The sequence below is a fragment of the Lampetra planeri genome, chromosome 9 (genome assembly GCF_965212315.1).
Source record: "Lampetra planeri chromosome 9, kcLamPlan1.2.h2, whole genome shotgun sequence".
In the NCBI taxonomy this organism is placed as follows: domain Eukaryota; kingdom Metazoa; phylum Chordata; class Hyperoartia; order Petromyzontiformes; family Petromyzontidae; genus Lampetra; species Lampetra planeri.
This window is the reverse complement of record NC_136115.1, coordinates 15,475,180-15,491,941: the sequence shown is the minus strand read 5'-3', so window position 1 is coordinate 15,491,941 and position 16,762 is coordinate 15,475,180. Positions and strand designations below refer to the sequence as shown.

Below are 16,762 nucleotides of genomic sequence, written 5' to 3'. Positions count from 1 at the left end.
AGAGTGTGCTCCTAATCTCAACTAGTTACCTGTATAAAAGACACCTGGGAGCCAAAAATCTTTCTGATTGAGAGGGGGTCAAATACTTATTTCCCTCATTAAAATACAAATCAATTTATAAAATTTTTGATATGCGTTTTTCTGGATTTTGTTGTTGTTATTCTGTCTCTCACTGTTCAAATAAACCTACCATTAAAATTAGAGACTGAACATTTCTTTGTCAGTGGGCAAACGTACAAAATCAGCAGGGGATCAAATACTTTTTTCCCTCACTGTACGCACAGGACACTGTGTAGTGCCGGCCATAGAGAGGCACGGCGTGTGGTGTATTGACATCACGGCTACCACTATCGTGTGGGTGTAGTACCTGCCCTAGAGGGGCTCGGTCAGCACTGATTGATAGCACTGGATGCCATCATGCTTGGCGTGCAGTGACAGCCCTACAGGAAAGGGTGTGGGAGTGCTGGCCGTAGGAATGGGGTTACTAAAGGCCATGGCACTCTGGTTGACCTGAGAGGACCTGTTAAGTCTACAAAGGGGCCCCAAGTGGGGGCTAGGGGTGGTCACGTGGTTGGGGTCTAGATCCTGCTCGAGGATTCTGGAAGGTGGTCGTGGCCAAGGGCGGAGCCAGCCACGCCACAGAGAATAAAAGCCGGGTCCCCCAGAGGGATCGGCGTTGTTGTTTATCCTGAAGAAACCTTCATCTACGTCCTACGTTCTACCGAGTCTCCAACACAGAGACCTGGACCCGAGCTGTGGTCCTGGTCTGTAGTAGCAGTCACCACCATAGGTTGTTATTCTGTTAAGGGGCAGTTACCCTGTGTGTTGGTGTTAAATACATGTGTTGCCTCCAATTGTACGCCTGCGACTCAGGTGAACTTACTACATATGTAAGGAAATTAAGGATTTTCGGTTATTTTAGCGAGTGGATTTGGGACATTATGTCTCACAGTGGCATGTGTAAACTTGTGAGTAATCCAGATATTATATGTCTACATTGTATAACTATTGAAATGATAATGCTTGTTGCCCATAAACATTCAAACATGCATTATTAATGATGCTGAACCCATTATACAAATTCCACATTGCACATATTCTATTATAGCCTCACACTCTAAGACTGCATTGGGAATACGTATTATCCTTTCATCAGATGCAGTTGTGCATCCCATTATCGCTTCTTGCTTTAACGTTCTCGGTCCAGTTCGCTGTTATCTTACCACAATTAACAACAAGCCTTGATACTAGTGCTCCACTCTGGTGAATCGTGCAAATCAATGAAGGTGATTGTAAGAAAAAAGGGGCATTTGTTTAAAGAGAAAGGGAGCTCGAGGACGTGTGTGTGGGGTGGTGGTACACGGTTTGTATGTATGTTGAACTTCTTTCACACCATACGTATGGAAAGGACAACGAAATAACACACAATAAGCAGTTCTCTCGTGACAAACAGGAATAGAACGTCGGCATTATTGCACGGTAGTAGAGCAGAATGTGGCATATTAAAAGGCAATTTGGGCGCGTGCAAAAATGAGTCAGTTGACACCTCTCCTGACAGCATTCACAAAAAGAGGATTAATTAATTCACTTGGAGTCTGTGTAAGCTCCACTTGGCTTAAACATCAGGATTACTTCGGTGAGTATCGATGGCGGTGGTTACCAACCTTTTTTGAACCCCGAGCCCGCAGCCAACCCTGAGCAACGCTTAGCGGACAGCCCGTGTAGCATAGCATCCGATCCTTTGCGAGGAAAATAGTCGCCCGCAAACAGTTCTGCAGACCGCGATGCACAGCCTGGCAGGGCCCACAGAAGCCACTGGTCTACAGCAAGGCGTGGGACTCTGCTGATCGCCCAACGGTGGCTTGCTCATTTACACCGTCATACACTCTCCACCCAGCTCTCTCTCTCTCTTTGCTTTCCTTTTCTCTTTTTTACTTTTCTCCTTTAACCTTTCCGCTTCTCTTTCCTGCGTTGGATCACAACAAGGTTTATCCTCTTCTTGGTTCTTTCGGTAAAGTCACGTAGAAGGGAAGTAATAAAATAATAAAAATAAAACATAATAAAATAATTCTCACGACGTTTCGGCCACAACGCAAGCAGCCGTCTTCAGGTGGAGAACAGGTCTGTCAAGTAGACAGAGTCTGAATGGCACGCTTCAGGCTTGGAGCGACTATTTATGCTGGGATGGAGGGGCGAAGAGCGTCTTGACAAAATAATTTGCATATCAAGAGGAATTTAGCATATTTATGGGAAATGCAGATATGCGATTAGTACTACTTGTGAAATGCGTAGGAGATTTGGCGAGGGGTTTAAAGTCATTATGCCCATGCATTATGCAGGATTAGCAGTATCAAAGGGAGGGAGTAAGGTTAGAATTAATAAAGGGAAGGAATGTTAATAATATGGCGCCGCAGCAACTAATATGCTTATTGACTATACCTTGTCATATTACACTGTTTTATTCTACCCACTCAACTGTATAGCACACTGCTATATATTCACTATAAAATTACGATACTATATATTACCTTATACAGTGTATTAAACATTACACTTTAATACTATTCATTATTATATAATATGCTATACACTATACCATAAACCGTCGCGTGAAAGGTACTAAGAGGAAGCAACAAAATATGTCAATGGGAGAATGGTGGTAGGAATCTTGCAGCGGAGCCTTTCACTGGAAAAACCACCTCTGCGGTACTAAACTCTACTGCCCTGGTATCGACAATCAAGGGGATTTCCCTGTCCCCAGACGACCTGCTTGTCAGTTTTGATGTGGTTTCCTTATTTACCAAAGTTCCTGTACCTGACACCATCGCAATCATTGAAGACTTGGTTCATCAAGGACTGAATGCTGGGGTACCCTCCCTGGTGAGACACTGCTTAACCAATAAATATTTCACCTGGAATGGAACTTTCTACAAGCAAACTGAGGGCACCCCAATGGGCTCCCCCCTATCTCCGGTTGTAGCCAACGTCTTCATGGAGAAATTTGAGACTGACGCCATCCAGACTGCCACTCTACGCCCGACCTTATGGAAGAGGTACGTAGATGACACTTTTGTCATCTGGCCACATGGCCGGCCTGCTCTAGACCAATTTCTCGACCACATCAATTCCATACACCCAGCCATCAGATTGACCATGGAAGTCGAAAAAGATGCAAGCTACCCTTTTTGGATGTCCTAATTAAAAGGAGACCTGATGGTTCAATGAGCCACTCTGTCTACAGGAAAGCCACCCATACGGATGCTTACCTAAAACCGGATTCCCACCACCATCCATCCCAGAATAATTCCCTCATCAAGACTCTATACCATAGAGCCCAATGCATTTTCGACCAGGAACACATTGCCAGTGAACTCAAACACGTACGCCAAGCTCTTAAGGCAAATGGTTACTCCGACTACACAATCCGCAAAGTCATCACTGCAACCATCAAGAAGGATCCTGTTGAGGAGCCTCTCAAGATCATCACCTTACCCTACATTGCTGGGGTCACAAAAAAGATCTCCAAAATCCTGATTAAACACAAGATCCAGGTCCGATTCAACACAGTACATAAAATCCGTGATCTGGTCCCGTCTGTAAAATATGTGGTTCCAGACATTCAGTACCCTGGCGTCTACAAACTAAGTTGCCTCTGTGGTAGCAGTTACATTGGAGAAACCAAACGACATGTCTCGGACCGCATCCGTGAACATAAAGCAGACTTGAAACACGGTAGGACAAACACCTCAGCCGTGGCAGATCACTGTTACAATTCAGTGGGTTCACATGATATTGACTTCTCCAAGACAGAGGTTCTCTGCAAGCCATCTGGCTACCATGAGAGATTCGTTCATGAGGCGATCCACATATACAAACACAGAGACAATTTCAACCGAGAAGATGGATTCCGGCTTAGCAATCATTGGAAGGACGTAATAAACCATTTTGGATCTTAACTGATTGTGTCCACGTTTACGGTGACTTTCAGACCGCGTTCCACTCACTGACATTGACTATATATCCTGTATTCTCCGCAGGGAATGGATTCTTTGCTCTGCTGCAAGCTTCGTACCACCACTCTCCCACTGACATATTTCGTTGCTTCCTCTTAGTACCTTTCACGCGACGGTCAATGGTATAGTGTATAGCATATTGTATAATAATAAATAATATAAAAGTGTAATGTTTAATACAATGTATAAGGTAATATATAGTATCGTAATTGTATAGTGAATATACAGCAGTGTGGTATACAGTTGGGTGGGCAGAATAATACATAGTGTAATATTACAATGTATAGTCTAAAAACATATTAGTTGCTGCGGCACCATATTATTGACATTCTTTCCCTTTATTAATTCTAACCTTACTCCCTCCCTTTTGATACTGCTAATCCTGCATAAGGCAAGGGCATAATGACTTTAAACCCCTCGCCAATCCTCCTACGTATCTCACAAGTAGTACTAATCGCATATCTGCATTTCCCATAAATATGCTAAATTCCTCTTGATATGCACTCCGCAGGGAATGGATTATTTGCTCCGCTGCAAGCTTCCCACCACCATTCTCCCATTGACATATTTCGTTGCTTCCTCTTAGTACCTTTCACGCGACGGTTTATGGTATAGTGCATAGCATATTTTATAATAATAATAAATAGTATTAAAGTGTAATGTTTAATACAATGTATAAGGTAATATATAGTATCGTAATTTTATAGTGAATATATTGCAGTGTGCTATGCAGTTGAGTGGGTAGAATAAACTAGTGTAATATGACAAGGTATAGTCAATAAGCATATTAGTTGCTGCGACGCCATATTATTAACATTCCTTCCCTTTATTAATTCTAACCTTACTCCCTCCCTTTGATACTGCTAATCCTGCATAATGCATGGGCATAATGACTTTAAACCCCTCGCCAAACCTACGCATTTTACAAGTAGTACTAATCGCATATCTGCATTTCCCATAAATATGCTAAATTCCTCTTGATATGCAAATTATTTTGTCAAGACGCTCTTCGCCCCTCCATCCCAGCATAAATAGTCGCTCCAAGCCTGGAGCGTGCCATTCAGACTCTGTCTACTTGACAGACCTGTTCTCCACCTGAAGACGGCTGCTTGCGTTGTGGCCGAAACGTCGTGAGAATTCTTTTATTATCTTTCATTTTTATTATTTTACTACTTCCCTTCTACGTGACTTTACCGAAAGAACCAAGAAGATGAATCCCTGCAGTCACGAAAGCTTTAAATCGAAATTTAAGGTTTATCCTCCAGATCCGTTCGTCTACGCCGGACACGGCGACCCGTTGGTATCCCGTTACTAGTGCTGGTATATAAACAAGCCAGGCTCTGCTCGTGAAACAATGATGAATGTCGATACCCGTTTGCAAAAAATACTTGTATTAAACTCATGGTGATAAAAATATATATGTAGACATGCACTCCCAAATGCCATTTGGCCACTGGGGAGTGTTAAAAAAATACACACTGACATTTGATATGTGGAGAAAAACATGAGAAAGAGGCATATTGTCTGTTTTTCCCTGTGTATCCTGGTTTTGCATTGACATTGCGGTGGCTATTGAGCGTAGTTTGTGAAGGCAGTGCTTGCCAAAGCTTTACTTTAGCGTCCGCGTGCGTTAAGCGGGTTACGTCACATTAATCGTTACCGACGGCTTGGCTAAAGAAGTGATATGGGAGTAAAGGCAATTTAGAGAATCGCCCGTAGTGATGCATCCCAGGATAATGAACCGGGTAACACACGGAAAGGTCACAGTTAATTTAAAGGAACAATTCTAGGCTGAAAATTACAATTCTGATGCCACCAGTGACTGGGAGAGATCTACAGACTCCATCTACTTTCAACTACATTGAACACTATATTTTACTAACTCCCATCCGGCAAAGTGCTTGAGTCCCGCTCTAAATTCAGCAGTATGGAATGGCTCTCTCGCAATCCATGTTGTCCCAGCCTTTGGCTTTGGCGCCACGAAAAGGGTTAAATACGTACAGCGCATACCATACTCTCTACCCTCCATTACCCCCCGTGTAATCAGCAAGTTTCATAATGGCCTTGAACACAGAGGACTTGCAATCGCATGTGCTACGTCGTCTCGCTGGGGGGGGGGGGTGAAGGCACACACCAAAAAAAAACTTAGAGCAATTTGTTTCTTTCTTTCTGCAAGTACTGCCTGTCACAGAATGGGGCGTGCACGAGAGATCTTTTCTGCAAGCTGTCAATGGAAGGTGGCATTTGTTGCTTTGCTGTTTGGGTGCCCAGCATGGAGGTGGGGTGGGGGAAGCACCTTTGGGGGAAGCACTGTTGCGAAATAATCAATGTAATCGTATTGAACACGTTCAGATGCGACCGATCTTTGCTACCTTTTAACCTTCTAAAGTGATCTTGAATGTTTAAACGTAGTCCTGTGGTAGTGCCCTGGATTCTCTGAAATAAATAATTATGTCGCAAGACCCGTTTGAAAAAGCACAACGGGTGAAATGTGATTTAATTCCCAATTGCACAGCAGAGATAGCATTCCTAAAATCACGTATTCATTTGAAGCCTCTATTATATACTTCCTAGCTTCATCAATGTTATTTATTGTCCCGTTAAATATATTTTTAGTGTCTTCAGTGTCCCTCCAGATCTCGAAGAGCACTGCACACGTGGAGGCAATCCACATCAACAATCTTCGCTTCGGCAGTCAAATGTTGAGGATATCAAATGCTGCATGCATGGTGCTGACTCGTGTAGAGAATATGATGTAGCCTGCTCGTCGGTGGAGATTTTGTGAGATAGTATAATTTTACACGCTTGTTATGCCCCCAAAAATATATATATCGTGATAAAAAATGCGAATTTCCACACGTATACTTAGGTGCATTTTATTTGCAGAGCATTCTATACGGGTTTTATGGAGGCGTCACATAAACGTCAGCATAAAAGTGTTATAATGACCGCATCCAAAACAACGTAATTGAATTTTGTGTCAAGGCAGCAATCCCTTCTGGTCCCATCTCAATATCTGTAGAGTCAAACAAATATGAGCATTTAAAATCGCAGCGGTGTGCGGGAGAGACGTGCGTGTGGATTGAAACGGCCTGCGGGGGGTAATGCTCGCCAGAATTAACAGGTGCCGCGTGTCACAGGAACTTCCGTGAGCTTTTCTCCGATAATACGCAATCCTGGAAATCACGATCCACGCTTGAAATTAATTCGCGTAAATATTACATTTCAGCTTAATTCATACTCAGCTTGTATTTTACAGAAATTAACTTTGTCATTAGAGATACTGTAATTAATGTTCATTGGTCAATTACAGTCGTTGCTCCCATTACTCAGGAAGTCGACCCCGAGGTGGACACAGCCAGAGGCGAGTGAACTCCATGCCAATCGCTCATTCATGTTGGCGTTTACTATGGTATCCTCAGCACTATCTCCACTCACACAGTCCTTCACAAGTGTTATTAACGTTACCGGCCACGATCAATCTACGATGGGACGAAGGCTCTCCGGCACGCTGTCGCCTATCTCTCACGACCCCCCGATATAGCGATCCGTCGAACACCTGCAGGTCGCCATCTGATTCCATCGCTCCCACGTTTGGGGTGATCGGTCCTTTCGAGCCTGATTCCTCATTTGGCTGCCCACTCTATCATTGGCCGTCATCCCTTCTAGCTACAACGACGCACCACTGCCCAAAGCCCACGCTTGTTTTTTTTTAATCAACAGTCAAAATAGAATTGTTACATTCTCAACCGTGCATTTATAATGCATGTACGCTAGTTAGTTAACCTTTCTTTTAATTTCACATTCATTACCCAATCATGTGATTATTCTTTTTACTCTGTATCTCACATGACCGCATTCCGGCAGTGTTTCCTTGACCGGTGGCAAAGGCTCACCCTTCCCATTTCAGTTGCCATTCATCAGGAAGGTCCAGAAAGTGCATCCACTTCAAAAATGCACCAATTTGTATAGGAAAACAAAGCAACTGTGTGGTGAAATATCTGCACGAGTGTCTGCTGTTGTGGCTGCTGACTTCCACCAGTCGGTGATGGATCGACTCCGTGCATGGTTTTTGTGCGTGGACACGGGCAGGCACGTGGTGTGTAACGCCTAATGTGGTGTGTAACACGTGGGGTGTAACACTTGGTGTGTAACGGCTAATGTGGTGTGTAACACGTGGGGTGTAACACTTGGTGTGTAACGCCTAGTGTGGTGTGTAACACGTGGTGTGTAACGCCTAGTGTGTATGTAACACGTGGTGTGTAACACGTGGTGTGTAACTCACCGACTAACGTGTCTTCTGAAACAGGGATAAAGCCTCCAAAGAAACTATTCAGAAACGTTGGTGGCCTGTTTGCTGTAAAAAACACACACAAAATGTTACTTCCGTCATATGCCGATGCAATTATACACAAATCAACGTAAACACGTTTTAACCAAAGTAAATGCACTTGAGTTTCGATTAGGAAATGTTAACAAGACATGCATGTCCCTGTAAAGCTTGGTCGTGAGCAGGGCAGATAAATCGTGATTTTGGACACAGCTGACTTAGCACGATTCAATGCGTTTTATATCTCTGGCATCAGGTTGTCTCATCGATGGATTGAAAAAAGAAATAAATATATCAAACACCAACATATATATCATAATCGTTAACACAAATAACAGTGGCCAGTTCAGGACATGCTGTCACTCCTATCAGAAGCAGGATCTGTGGGGAAGCTTACCTCCAGCCAGACGTGGCAGAAATGCCACGCAGAGCTCAGAGATGAGTAATGCTGTCCTGATTCTACTCGAGAACATCTTTAATAAAAATAGATTTTCCTGTAGTTCAGGATCTTCACAAAAAACTTGCACAGAAGCCCTGGAAAAAGGTAATTTTAGGTGGCATTATTATATATCAGCAACATCATCTATTTTGTTACGTGTTAATGTTCTATCATCGAATGTGACTAACACTGCTGAGCATGAGACGTAATTCAAAATTGGATTTTTAATTATTTAAAGAAGGTTTTTTTGTCATCAATGGGCACTGCGTGATACTTTACACCAACAACCAAAATGGGAAACTCCATCTCTTGATTGTAGCTCGAGTAATCTATAATATGCCCGAGACATAGACTTGTGGATTAAAGGATGCGTTTTGTATTTCTGGATATCGATGGAAGCATAGTTTACAAAAAAACGTACCCACGAAACTTTGTATCCTCCTTTTGTCCACGGAGAGTTAATTAAACGTTGATGGATAATTGACTTCCATTTACCCTACAGGAATACAACAGCACACGCAAACATTACCTGCTGTTAGGAGCAAGGTGAGCTATAAACCTTAAATTAAGTAGCCCATTTTCTCTCTTAATTGTGTTGGGTCACGCTGCTTGCATCGCTGTTATTGCATGGAGATGCGCGCAAATAAAACGTTGAAATTGATTAAGCTGTGAATTTAAAATATGCCTTTGCCTTGTTCGTGGCTTGAGTGATTGAGGTCAGGCATTGCATGTTCCAATAAAGCATGGGGCCTCTGTGGAAGCTGTCAGTCAGTGGGGGGGGGGTAGCGCGCAGCTGTGAGCTCTGCGTGTCCATGGTGCCTTCACAGCAGATGAATGCGCAACCCGATACCAGCGCGCCTGGTAACCCGCTCGTGGGCGCGCGCCGCAACGAGGGAATCGGATACCCAGAGACGAAGGTGGAGGCCCTTCTTTTTTTTTAAAAATTGATGGAGACTGGATCATCTGTCAACTTGAATTTATCGCGTCATTTACATCGCGCGTACAAGACGCGGCTTTCTCGCACCGCAAACCGACAGCGTTCGAGAGGAAAGGCAGCGAGAAAAGAGAGGGGTTGTGGTGGGGGGGCAAATGATGCAAACACATTTATATTAGAGTTAAAAAAACAGCGGTTAATCATCAACTCGCTTGGCCGTTCCTCTGATGCCACGTGCTTGCGGTGCAGGGTCAGATTGAGGGGGGCTGTTGTGGGTGACTGCCCTCATGAATACACTTAGAACTGGCCCGTTGCCTGGCTGCCCTCATCTGCCAATATGGGAGCAATCAATCAATGCCGCTGCATCCTAAGCAACCTAAGGCTGCTTCACATTTTATTGCATCTTGTGACAAGATGCATTGAGACAATGTATAGACTGCCCTGCTATGAATGTCATTGATTTGCATTGTGGGGTGCAATTAGCATGACGCTATATAAACATGAAATGATTAATATTGTACTGAATAATACTGGAAACTGGTCTATGCACCTGATTATAAATCAAAACGAATGTGTACATATACACATAATCACATAAGCAATGTATAAACCCACGCAAAGAGTAATTCACGTTATGATGTAATTGCTATGCAGCTAATTAAGTGGCCACCTGGCATTTTCGGTAAACGCCTTCATTTGGTAAACACAACGCTCATAAACAAAACCCACGTGAAGTGAATAAGTGTCTGGGCCTTATCTGCTCACATAAAGTGCGCACATTAACCGTGCCGAGATCACGCCTTCCTCGCCCATGCCAGCTTAATGACTTCACATCCAGGAATAATACTTAATTGCTAATTAAGGCCCGACGCGGCACTGCCATGAATGTGGCTGCGCTGAGCGCCACCAGGGACTTCCAGATCCCAATCTTACATTTGGTTCCGCTCAAACGGTGCCCGCCACACGAATGCGGTCTCTACAACGTGTAGAAGATTGGCGTCTTGCTGTGCCTATGAATGATTATGGGCGATGCCCACTGAGCGAGTTTCACACCATTTTATTCCTGCTCTGTAACTTCTGCAGGACGTTAATCGTCACCGGTATAACTATTCACCCCTACTCTATTAGCATATACATAACATTAGCATACAATTTGCATAAAACTAATACAACCGATCTTACACACGCGATTCGGTATATCTTTCTTGAGCGTCAACATTGTAAACGAATCAACGACTGGATGCATCCTTCCACCCCGTGTTGCTGAACCAATGGGAGCCGTCTCCTGCACGTCAGAGATCCCGTGGCATCGTTCTTAAGAGCACCGACGACGTATCCATCATCTCAATTTATATTCACAATCATATTTACAATACAATTTGAAAGCATTAATAATAGTTGCACCCTCATTTCTGCAACGCGATGTTTCAAGGCTCCCTTGAGAATGGAATTCGATATTGTGTGCCGGGTCCTAGCGTGGTTGTCACTGGAGTAAATGAAATATATATTACATGGATTGCAGTGTATATCGAAAACCGCACTGCACGCACGTCTGACCCCGCTCGTTATAAGTGAATATAATTGCCAGTACAAATGTACAAGTTACATCTGTGACATAAATCACCACTCGAAATCACAAATATAAATGCAGTATCAAAGCGCACATTACGACGTAAAAAACACTCAACACGTTCGTCAATAACAGTGGCCTTAACGTGAAAACGATATCAAAGGCGAAGTTTCATAGCACATTCAGTGTCTTTTGAAAACGTCCTATGAAGAAGGACCAACGTTCCAAAAACGTTACCTATTATTTATATTTTAAATGTTAAGCCCACGTTGTGATTGACGATTGTATTGTGCTGAGTTGTTGTTTTGTTACTTGTACGTGTGTGCCGCTACCACCGCAGCAGCGCCAAATGACTGTAACATTAGCGCTACTTACAAGTTGGGCGCTCGGCATTGCACATGCTACAAGGACACCGTCGCTATAAGCCCGGCTTTTATCGCGCGCCTGCGCATGTCACAATATAACGATCTTAATAAACGGTGGTAATGCAACAGTGACTTATCAGAGCCCCCTACTTACCCTTTGATGAATGAGTGAAGTTGAGGCGGCTTGCGCTTCTCCCTGGAGCTGGACCAACACGGGTGCTAACGCTGCCCGCTGTTGCCCTGTGAAGGAGTGCCCGCCTTGGCTGCTACACTGAGACGGCGCGCATACAGGCGGGGAGCGGGAGGGGGGTGGGGGGGATTTTGTCGCTCGACATTTCAGCAGCACCCTCCACCTCGCTCAAAAAGCAAACGAGTAAATAAATAAAACCTTGAATTAAAAAAGCCACCGCTCGTTAGCACCGCAGCCTGCGCTGCTTCTGCCGTTCGCGCGCTTCTTGCAGAGCCACGCCGCGCAGAAATGTTTAGAGAGGGCGATCTGGGCAGGGACGACGAACTGACAGCTGATCTCTGCTGTTGAGTATTTGTTTATGTATTTTTCTCTCCGCTTGTCACTTCGCGCCGCCGGAGCGGTAACGCCAGAAATGAGAGAGGGGGAGTGGGGGGGGTTGGACGTGGGGGTTAGGGACGTGGTGGGGGGGGGGGGGCTAAGATTATTGAAACGCAACCGGACCGTTCCTTAACGCCAACCGACTCGAGGGAAGGAGGAGCCCGAAGCTCACACACACTGCTCCCACAGCCTCCCTCTGCCTGCCCATCTCATACATATTTTACAGCGCTCCTCTGCGTTACATTACAGGAACCCGGGCGCTGTCCACTTCAGGCCCACCACCACCAGCACCGCGAGCAGCGCCAGCGGCAGTGATCGCCTTCTCGCTCGCTCGCCCATCCACACGTGGACGCGGCTCGCATGCGAGCACAACCACCAAGCGGGTCCTACCGAAAATAGACACACCCAGTGTTCCCATCTGTCAATCAGCGAGTACACTGGTTATGTATTTATTTGTTCGTTCATATATCCATCTATCTAAAAAGCGTTAACTTTAAAAACTGCTTCGAAGGTGTGCCGGATATCAACATAGTTTTTTTTTACGAAATCACCCCGGGGAATCGTAATGAAAGTTGTGTGGATTCTTACTATTTATTGTGACCGAGGCGAGTGTTCGGAGTGTGTGTGCTTGCCCAGGGTACCGCCGCAGCTAAATAAGCAACGCTTTTCTGCTTATGAATGCGGCAGCACGTGTTACTGGCTCCCCACCGGGAGCATCGTTGGCCCAGCGTGCGGCGATCCCAGCTCGTTCGACTGATGGAATGTTTAGGGCACCGTTTCACAGGGCATCTCACGTCGGTGTTGATTATAGCCATGTTCCGTCACCGTTGATATCGTTGCGACAGCAGTGATGTTTCTCTCCTATCATTGTACACTTATACGCGCTCATTCGACTCGTTGATTCGTTGGCGGTGCAGCTTGTGTGTAATAGCAATGCATTTTATCACTAATTAAATAAAATACGATTACTGTCGTTCGTCACTGCCATCCCACTCTGCACCTAGTAATTTCCAATTGCGGATTTTTTTTGCATGGATTATTACCCCGGCACAATTATTAATTGGACATGTGCAACTTTAATTAAGCTATCTTTCAGCTTTCAATTGAGGATTCCGACTACATTGTATCACGTGTAATAGATTGCACATATTGCCCTTCCGGTTTTTTTTATTCTAATTCGCTTACGCTTATGATTTGGCCTGGCAGGTTGCAGTGGTCTGAAGCGTTGGATGGGAAACCAGGGCAGGGTTCGCAATAGAGCGCGTCTGTCTGGCAGGGACGATGGGGTTGGTACGCGATATATGTACTAAAGAGAACGAAGCCTTAGGCATCGCTTGAGTTAATGGGAGGGCAGTGCCTTTTAAAAGGAATTAAATTAACTGCGGCAAAATGTAATGTTTGGTCGCTTCTCAAAGACCAAAGAAATGTTGCAGCCTCGCAGAAGCCATATCTCTCGTGCATTCTAGTTTTGTGTTCAACACAAACACAACACAGGGACTATTAAGTGCTTACAGAACCCTTTCAGGGCGTGCAGCGTGCATATCCATACACAAAACTCGCATTTCTACACATGCCCTTTTAATAGCTATTGTTCACGTGCCGTGATTATTGTAATTTATGTTTTATCCAATTGTGTCGCGTCAACATGCAAATGCGACATTTTAAAAGAGTCCCTTTTGAGTTACTGAACCTCATGAATACGATTACACACATACGACGGCGGCGATGTTTGTTGTTTTAGATTTTGGGCAGTCAACATGAAACGCGGACGGAAAGAGAACAGGGAAAAAATAATGCAATGAACAATTTTATGCTCAATTTCATGCCAGCCCAAACACCTCGCAAGCAATTTTAGCGTGGCCTATCCGAACCTGCCAATAAAAAAAAAACTTATTTTTAAAAAGCCACGATTTAGCATTTCAAGCACTCTGTGGCCTATGGGGGGAAGGGGGCTGAGTGTGTCATGAGCTACTGACTCTGGTTTATGAGCTTCATTTCTTTCGTTTGTTCAAGAAAAAGTCATTTGAGCACCGGTGGGGGGTACGCGTCCCAGTGCACGCCGCGGTGCATCGTTCATCCCAAGCCACTCCTCGACCCAACTACTGAATGTACCCGTGTCTATTACGGACACCCACGCTTCCATTAACAATCGATATATCAATCAGGCTGCGGTTTAGGGAGGCTCACAAGCTGACCACTTTGTCACTCCAGGAATATAGATGTCGCTTGTCGGCGCATGGGGTCAAACCCAGTGAGCAACGCGCGCATCCGTGATGCCAGACAATCACGGTCGCGTGGGTTTTTACGTGACTGAACACGTGGAAAGTCAAACAGGAACACGTGTTTCTGGTTTATCATTTTAATATGCTTTATTTTACCAACACATTCCATTTGTTGTGCAGTTGTAAATAATTGTGAAAACCGTAGCCTTTAGAAAATCTCTCGGGAAAATAGTGAAACTGTAGTTATACAAAGTTGTGTCTGTAGACTGGTAACTTGCTGAATTATAGTGCCGTTTTCCAGCATCCAAACTAGGTGTTTGGCAGCCCATCAATGGCTTTTTGCAGTGTTTCAAACATTTAACTGCAGGTCGACTCTGCCCTCGAGGCAATCCCGTGTTGTCGTGCTCAAACATACATTTGTCATCAAATTTAAATTAAATAAAAAGCGTTAGAAAGACAACAAAATAGATGCTGGCATTACCTCCGTTACCAAACACCTGCGCTAAGAGCAACGTAAAGCCACTGAATAATAAAAAATATCTCTCCATTCCACACTCCAGTCTTTATCTGCACGGCTCGCATCTGTACTTTGTGTTCGCTTGCGTCCTTGACCAAAGACCTTTGACAATTGTTTAATTCTGCGAAGGGGACCAGAGAGCACGAGACATTAGTGCCCGCTTTGCGGTGCTTTGTGGTGCTCTGGATTGCTTTTCGATCCGATGAGGTGCACACTCAAAAATGCATGGGTGTGTTGTTCATATGTTTGTGGTGTGCTACAGTGAAGAGCCACGGCTTAGTGATTGAGTGCATTGCGTTATAAACCTGACGACCAGCATTCAACTCCTGGCCATGCAAACCATTGCCTGTTGGAATTTGAAACTGGTCTGGTCCTTCGACATTGTCTGTCAGAAGACAAAGGCAGTCGGACGTGTCGTTGGTGGCACCGGCACTTCATGCGCTCCTGTCTTCATATGCTAGGTAACAGGACTTGTCATAACAAAATATTGTCTGGCCTTATCCTAACACTACACGGCGTTCAGTAAGGCTACGACTCTGGGCTTTTAAATGTATATTACCAAATCCATTAAAATAGTAATTCAATTTTTTAAATCAGACTTTTTTGCACTCACGAATCAGCTGCAATGTAATGTTTAATGCATATAAATGAAACTTCTATTGCAAACTATGTAATTCACCAATGTAATCTACATCGGTAGCTTAATTAACAAATCCTTTAAGTAGCAATGGGTATGATTGATGCATTTCACAAGAAAGCTGTATTAACTCATGAGAAATTATCAATATCAGAAAGCTCGTTCGATGTGTATACGTTTGACTGAATAGAAAAGTTTGTTCAAAAGACCCATATCTTCATGCTCTAAGCCAGGGGTCCTCAAACTACGGCCCGCGGGCCACATGCGGCCCGCCGAGGACATTTATCCGGCCCATGGTCACTAATTGGGCTGCGCTTGTGAGCACTAATTGGGCTGCGCTGGTGAGCACTAATTGGGCTGCGGTGGTGGGCACTCATTGGGCTGCGGTGGCGAGCACTGATTTGGCTGCGCTGGTGAGCACTGATTGAGCTGCGGCGGTGGGCACTGATTGAGCTGCGGCGGTGGGCACTCATTGGGCTGCGCTGGTGAATGGTTCAATGGGCCAATTGACTGGACTCGCCCCCCAGGCCTAAGGCTGCCAGCCCTCCCCTGGCTGCGCTTGACTGGCTCTCCCTCCCTCAGCTCCCTCACTTGCCCCTCGGCTCCACTCCCAGTGATATTCCTGTGTGCTGGGGATGTACTGCGATCTGTGAACAAAACTGCAGGTGTAATTAACTTTTTAATGGCACCCGCACCAGTGTGAGCCTGGGGTAAAAGCGGAGTTCCCCCAATCAGACTGCATTGATGGGCAGTGCAGTCTGTATGTCTCTGTGTGGGCAAAGTTATTGCTGGTATATTGTTTTTGTAGCGCTGTATATATATTGGTATTTTACTAATAGCAATTTTGACTCCCTAGGAAACTGATGTCAAGAAAGAGAAAAATTGACTCGAAGTGTAGGATATTCAAAGAACAGTGGACTTATGATTACTTTTTCATGCAGTACAAGGAAAGAGCTATGTGTCTGGTATGCCACAATATAGTGTCTGTGTTCAAAGAATACAATTTACGTCGACACTATGAAACTCAACATGAAGATAAATATGATTGTTTGGTCGGAGAAGTGAGAAAAGATAAAATATTAAAACTGAAAAATACATTAACAACTCAGAAAAATACTTTTGTGAAGTAGAAGCAGCTAAATATTTCATCACTGCGAGCAAGTTTTC

At 44.5% G+C, this 16,762-nt stretch overlaps 1 protein-coding gene across 1 annotated transcript in view; it reads right to left on the bottom strand.

The window, feature by feature from the left end:
• Positions 1 to 12,203, bottom strand: part of CDH23 (cadherin related 23) — a 264,190-nt gene extending 251,987 nt beyond the window's left edge. Inside the window, exons 1-4 of the mRNA XM_078597759.1 lie at positions 11,806 to 12,203; positions 9,204 to 9,278; positions 8,741 to 8,877; positions 8,299 to 8,370 (exon numbers count right to left, since the gene is read on the bottom strand). Of these exons, the coding sequence (XP_078453885.1) occupies positions 8,299 to 8,370; positions 8,741 to 8,816 (148 nt within the window). The 5' untranslated portion in view covers positions 8,817 to 8,877; positions 9,204 to 9,278; positions 11,806 to 12,203. The remainder of the gene's footprint in view (positions 1 to 8,298; positions 8,371 to 8,740; positions 8,878 to 9,203; positions 9,279 to 11,805) is intronic.
• Between the last annotated feature and the right edge of the window lie 4,559 nt (positions 12,204 to 16,762).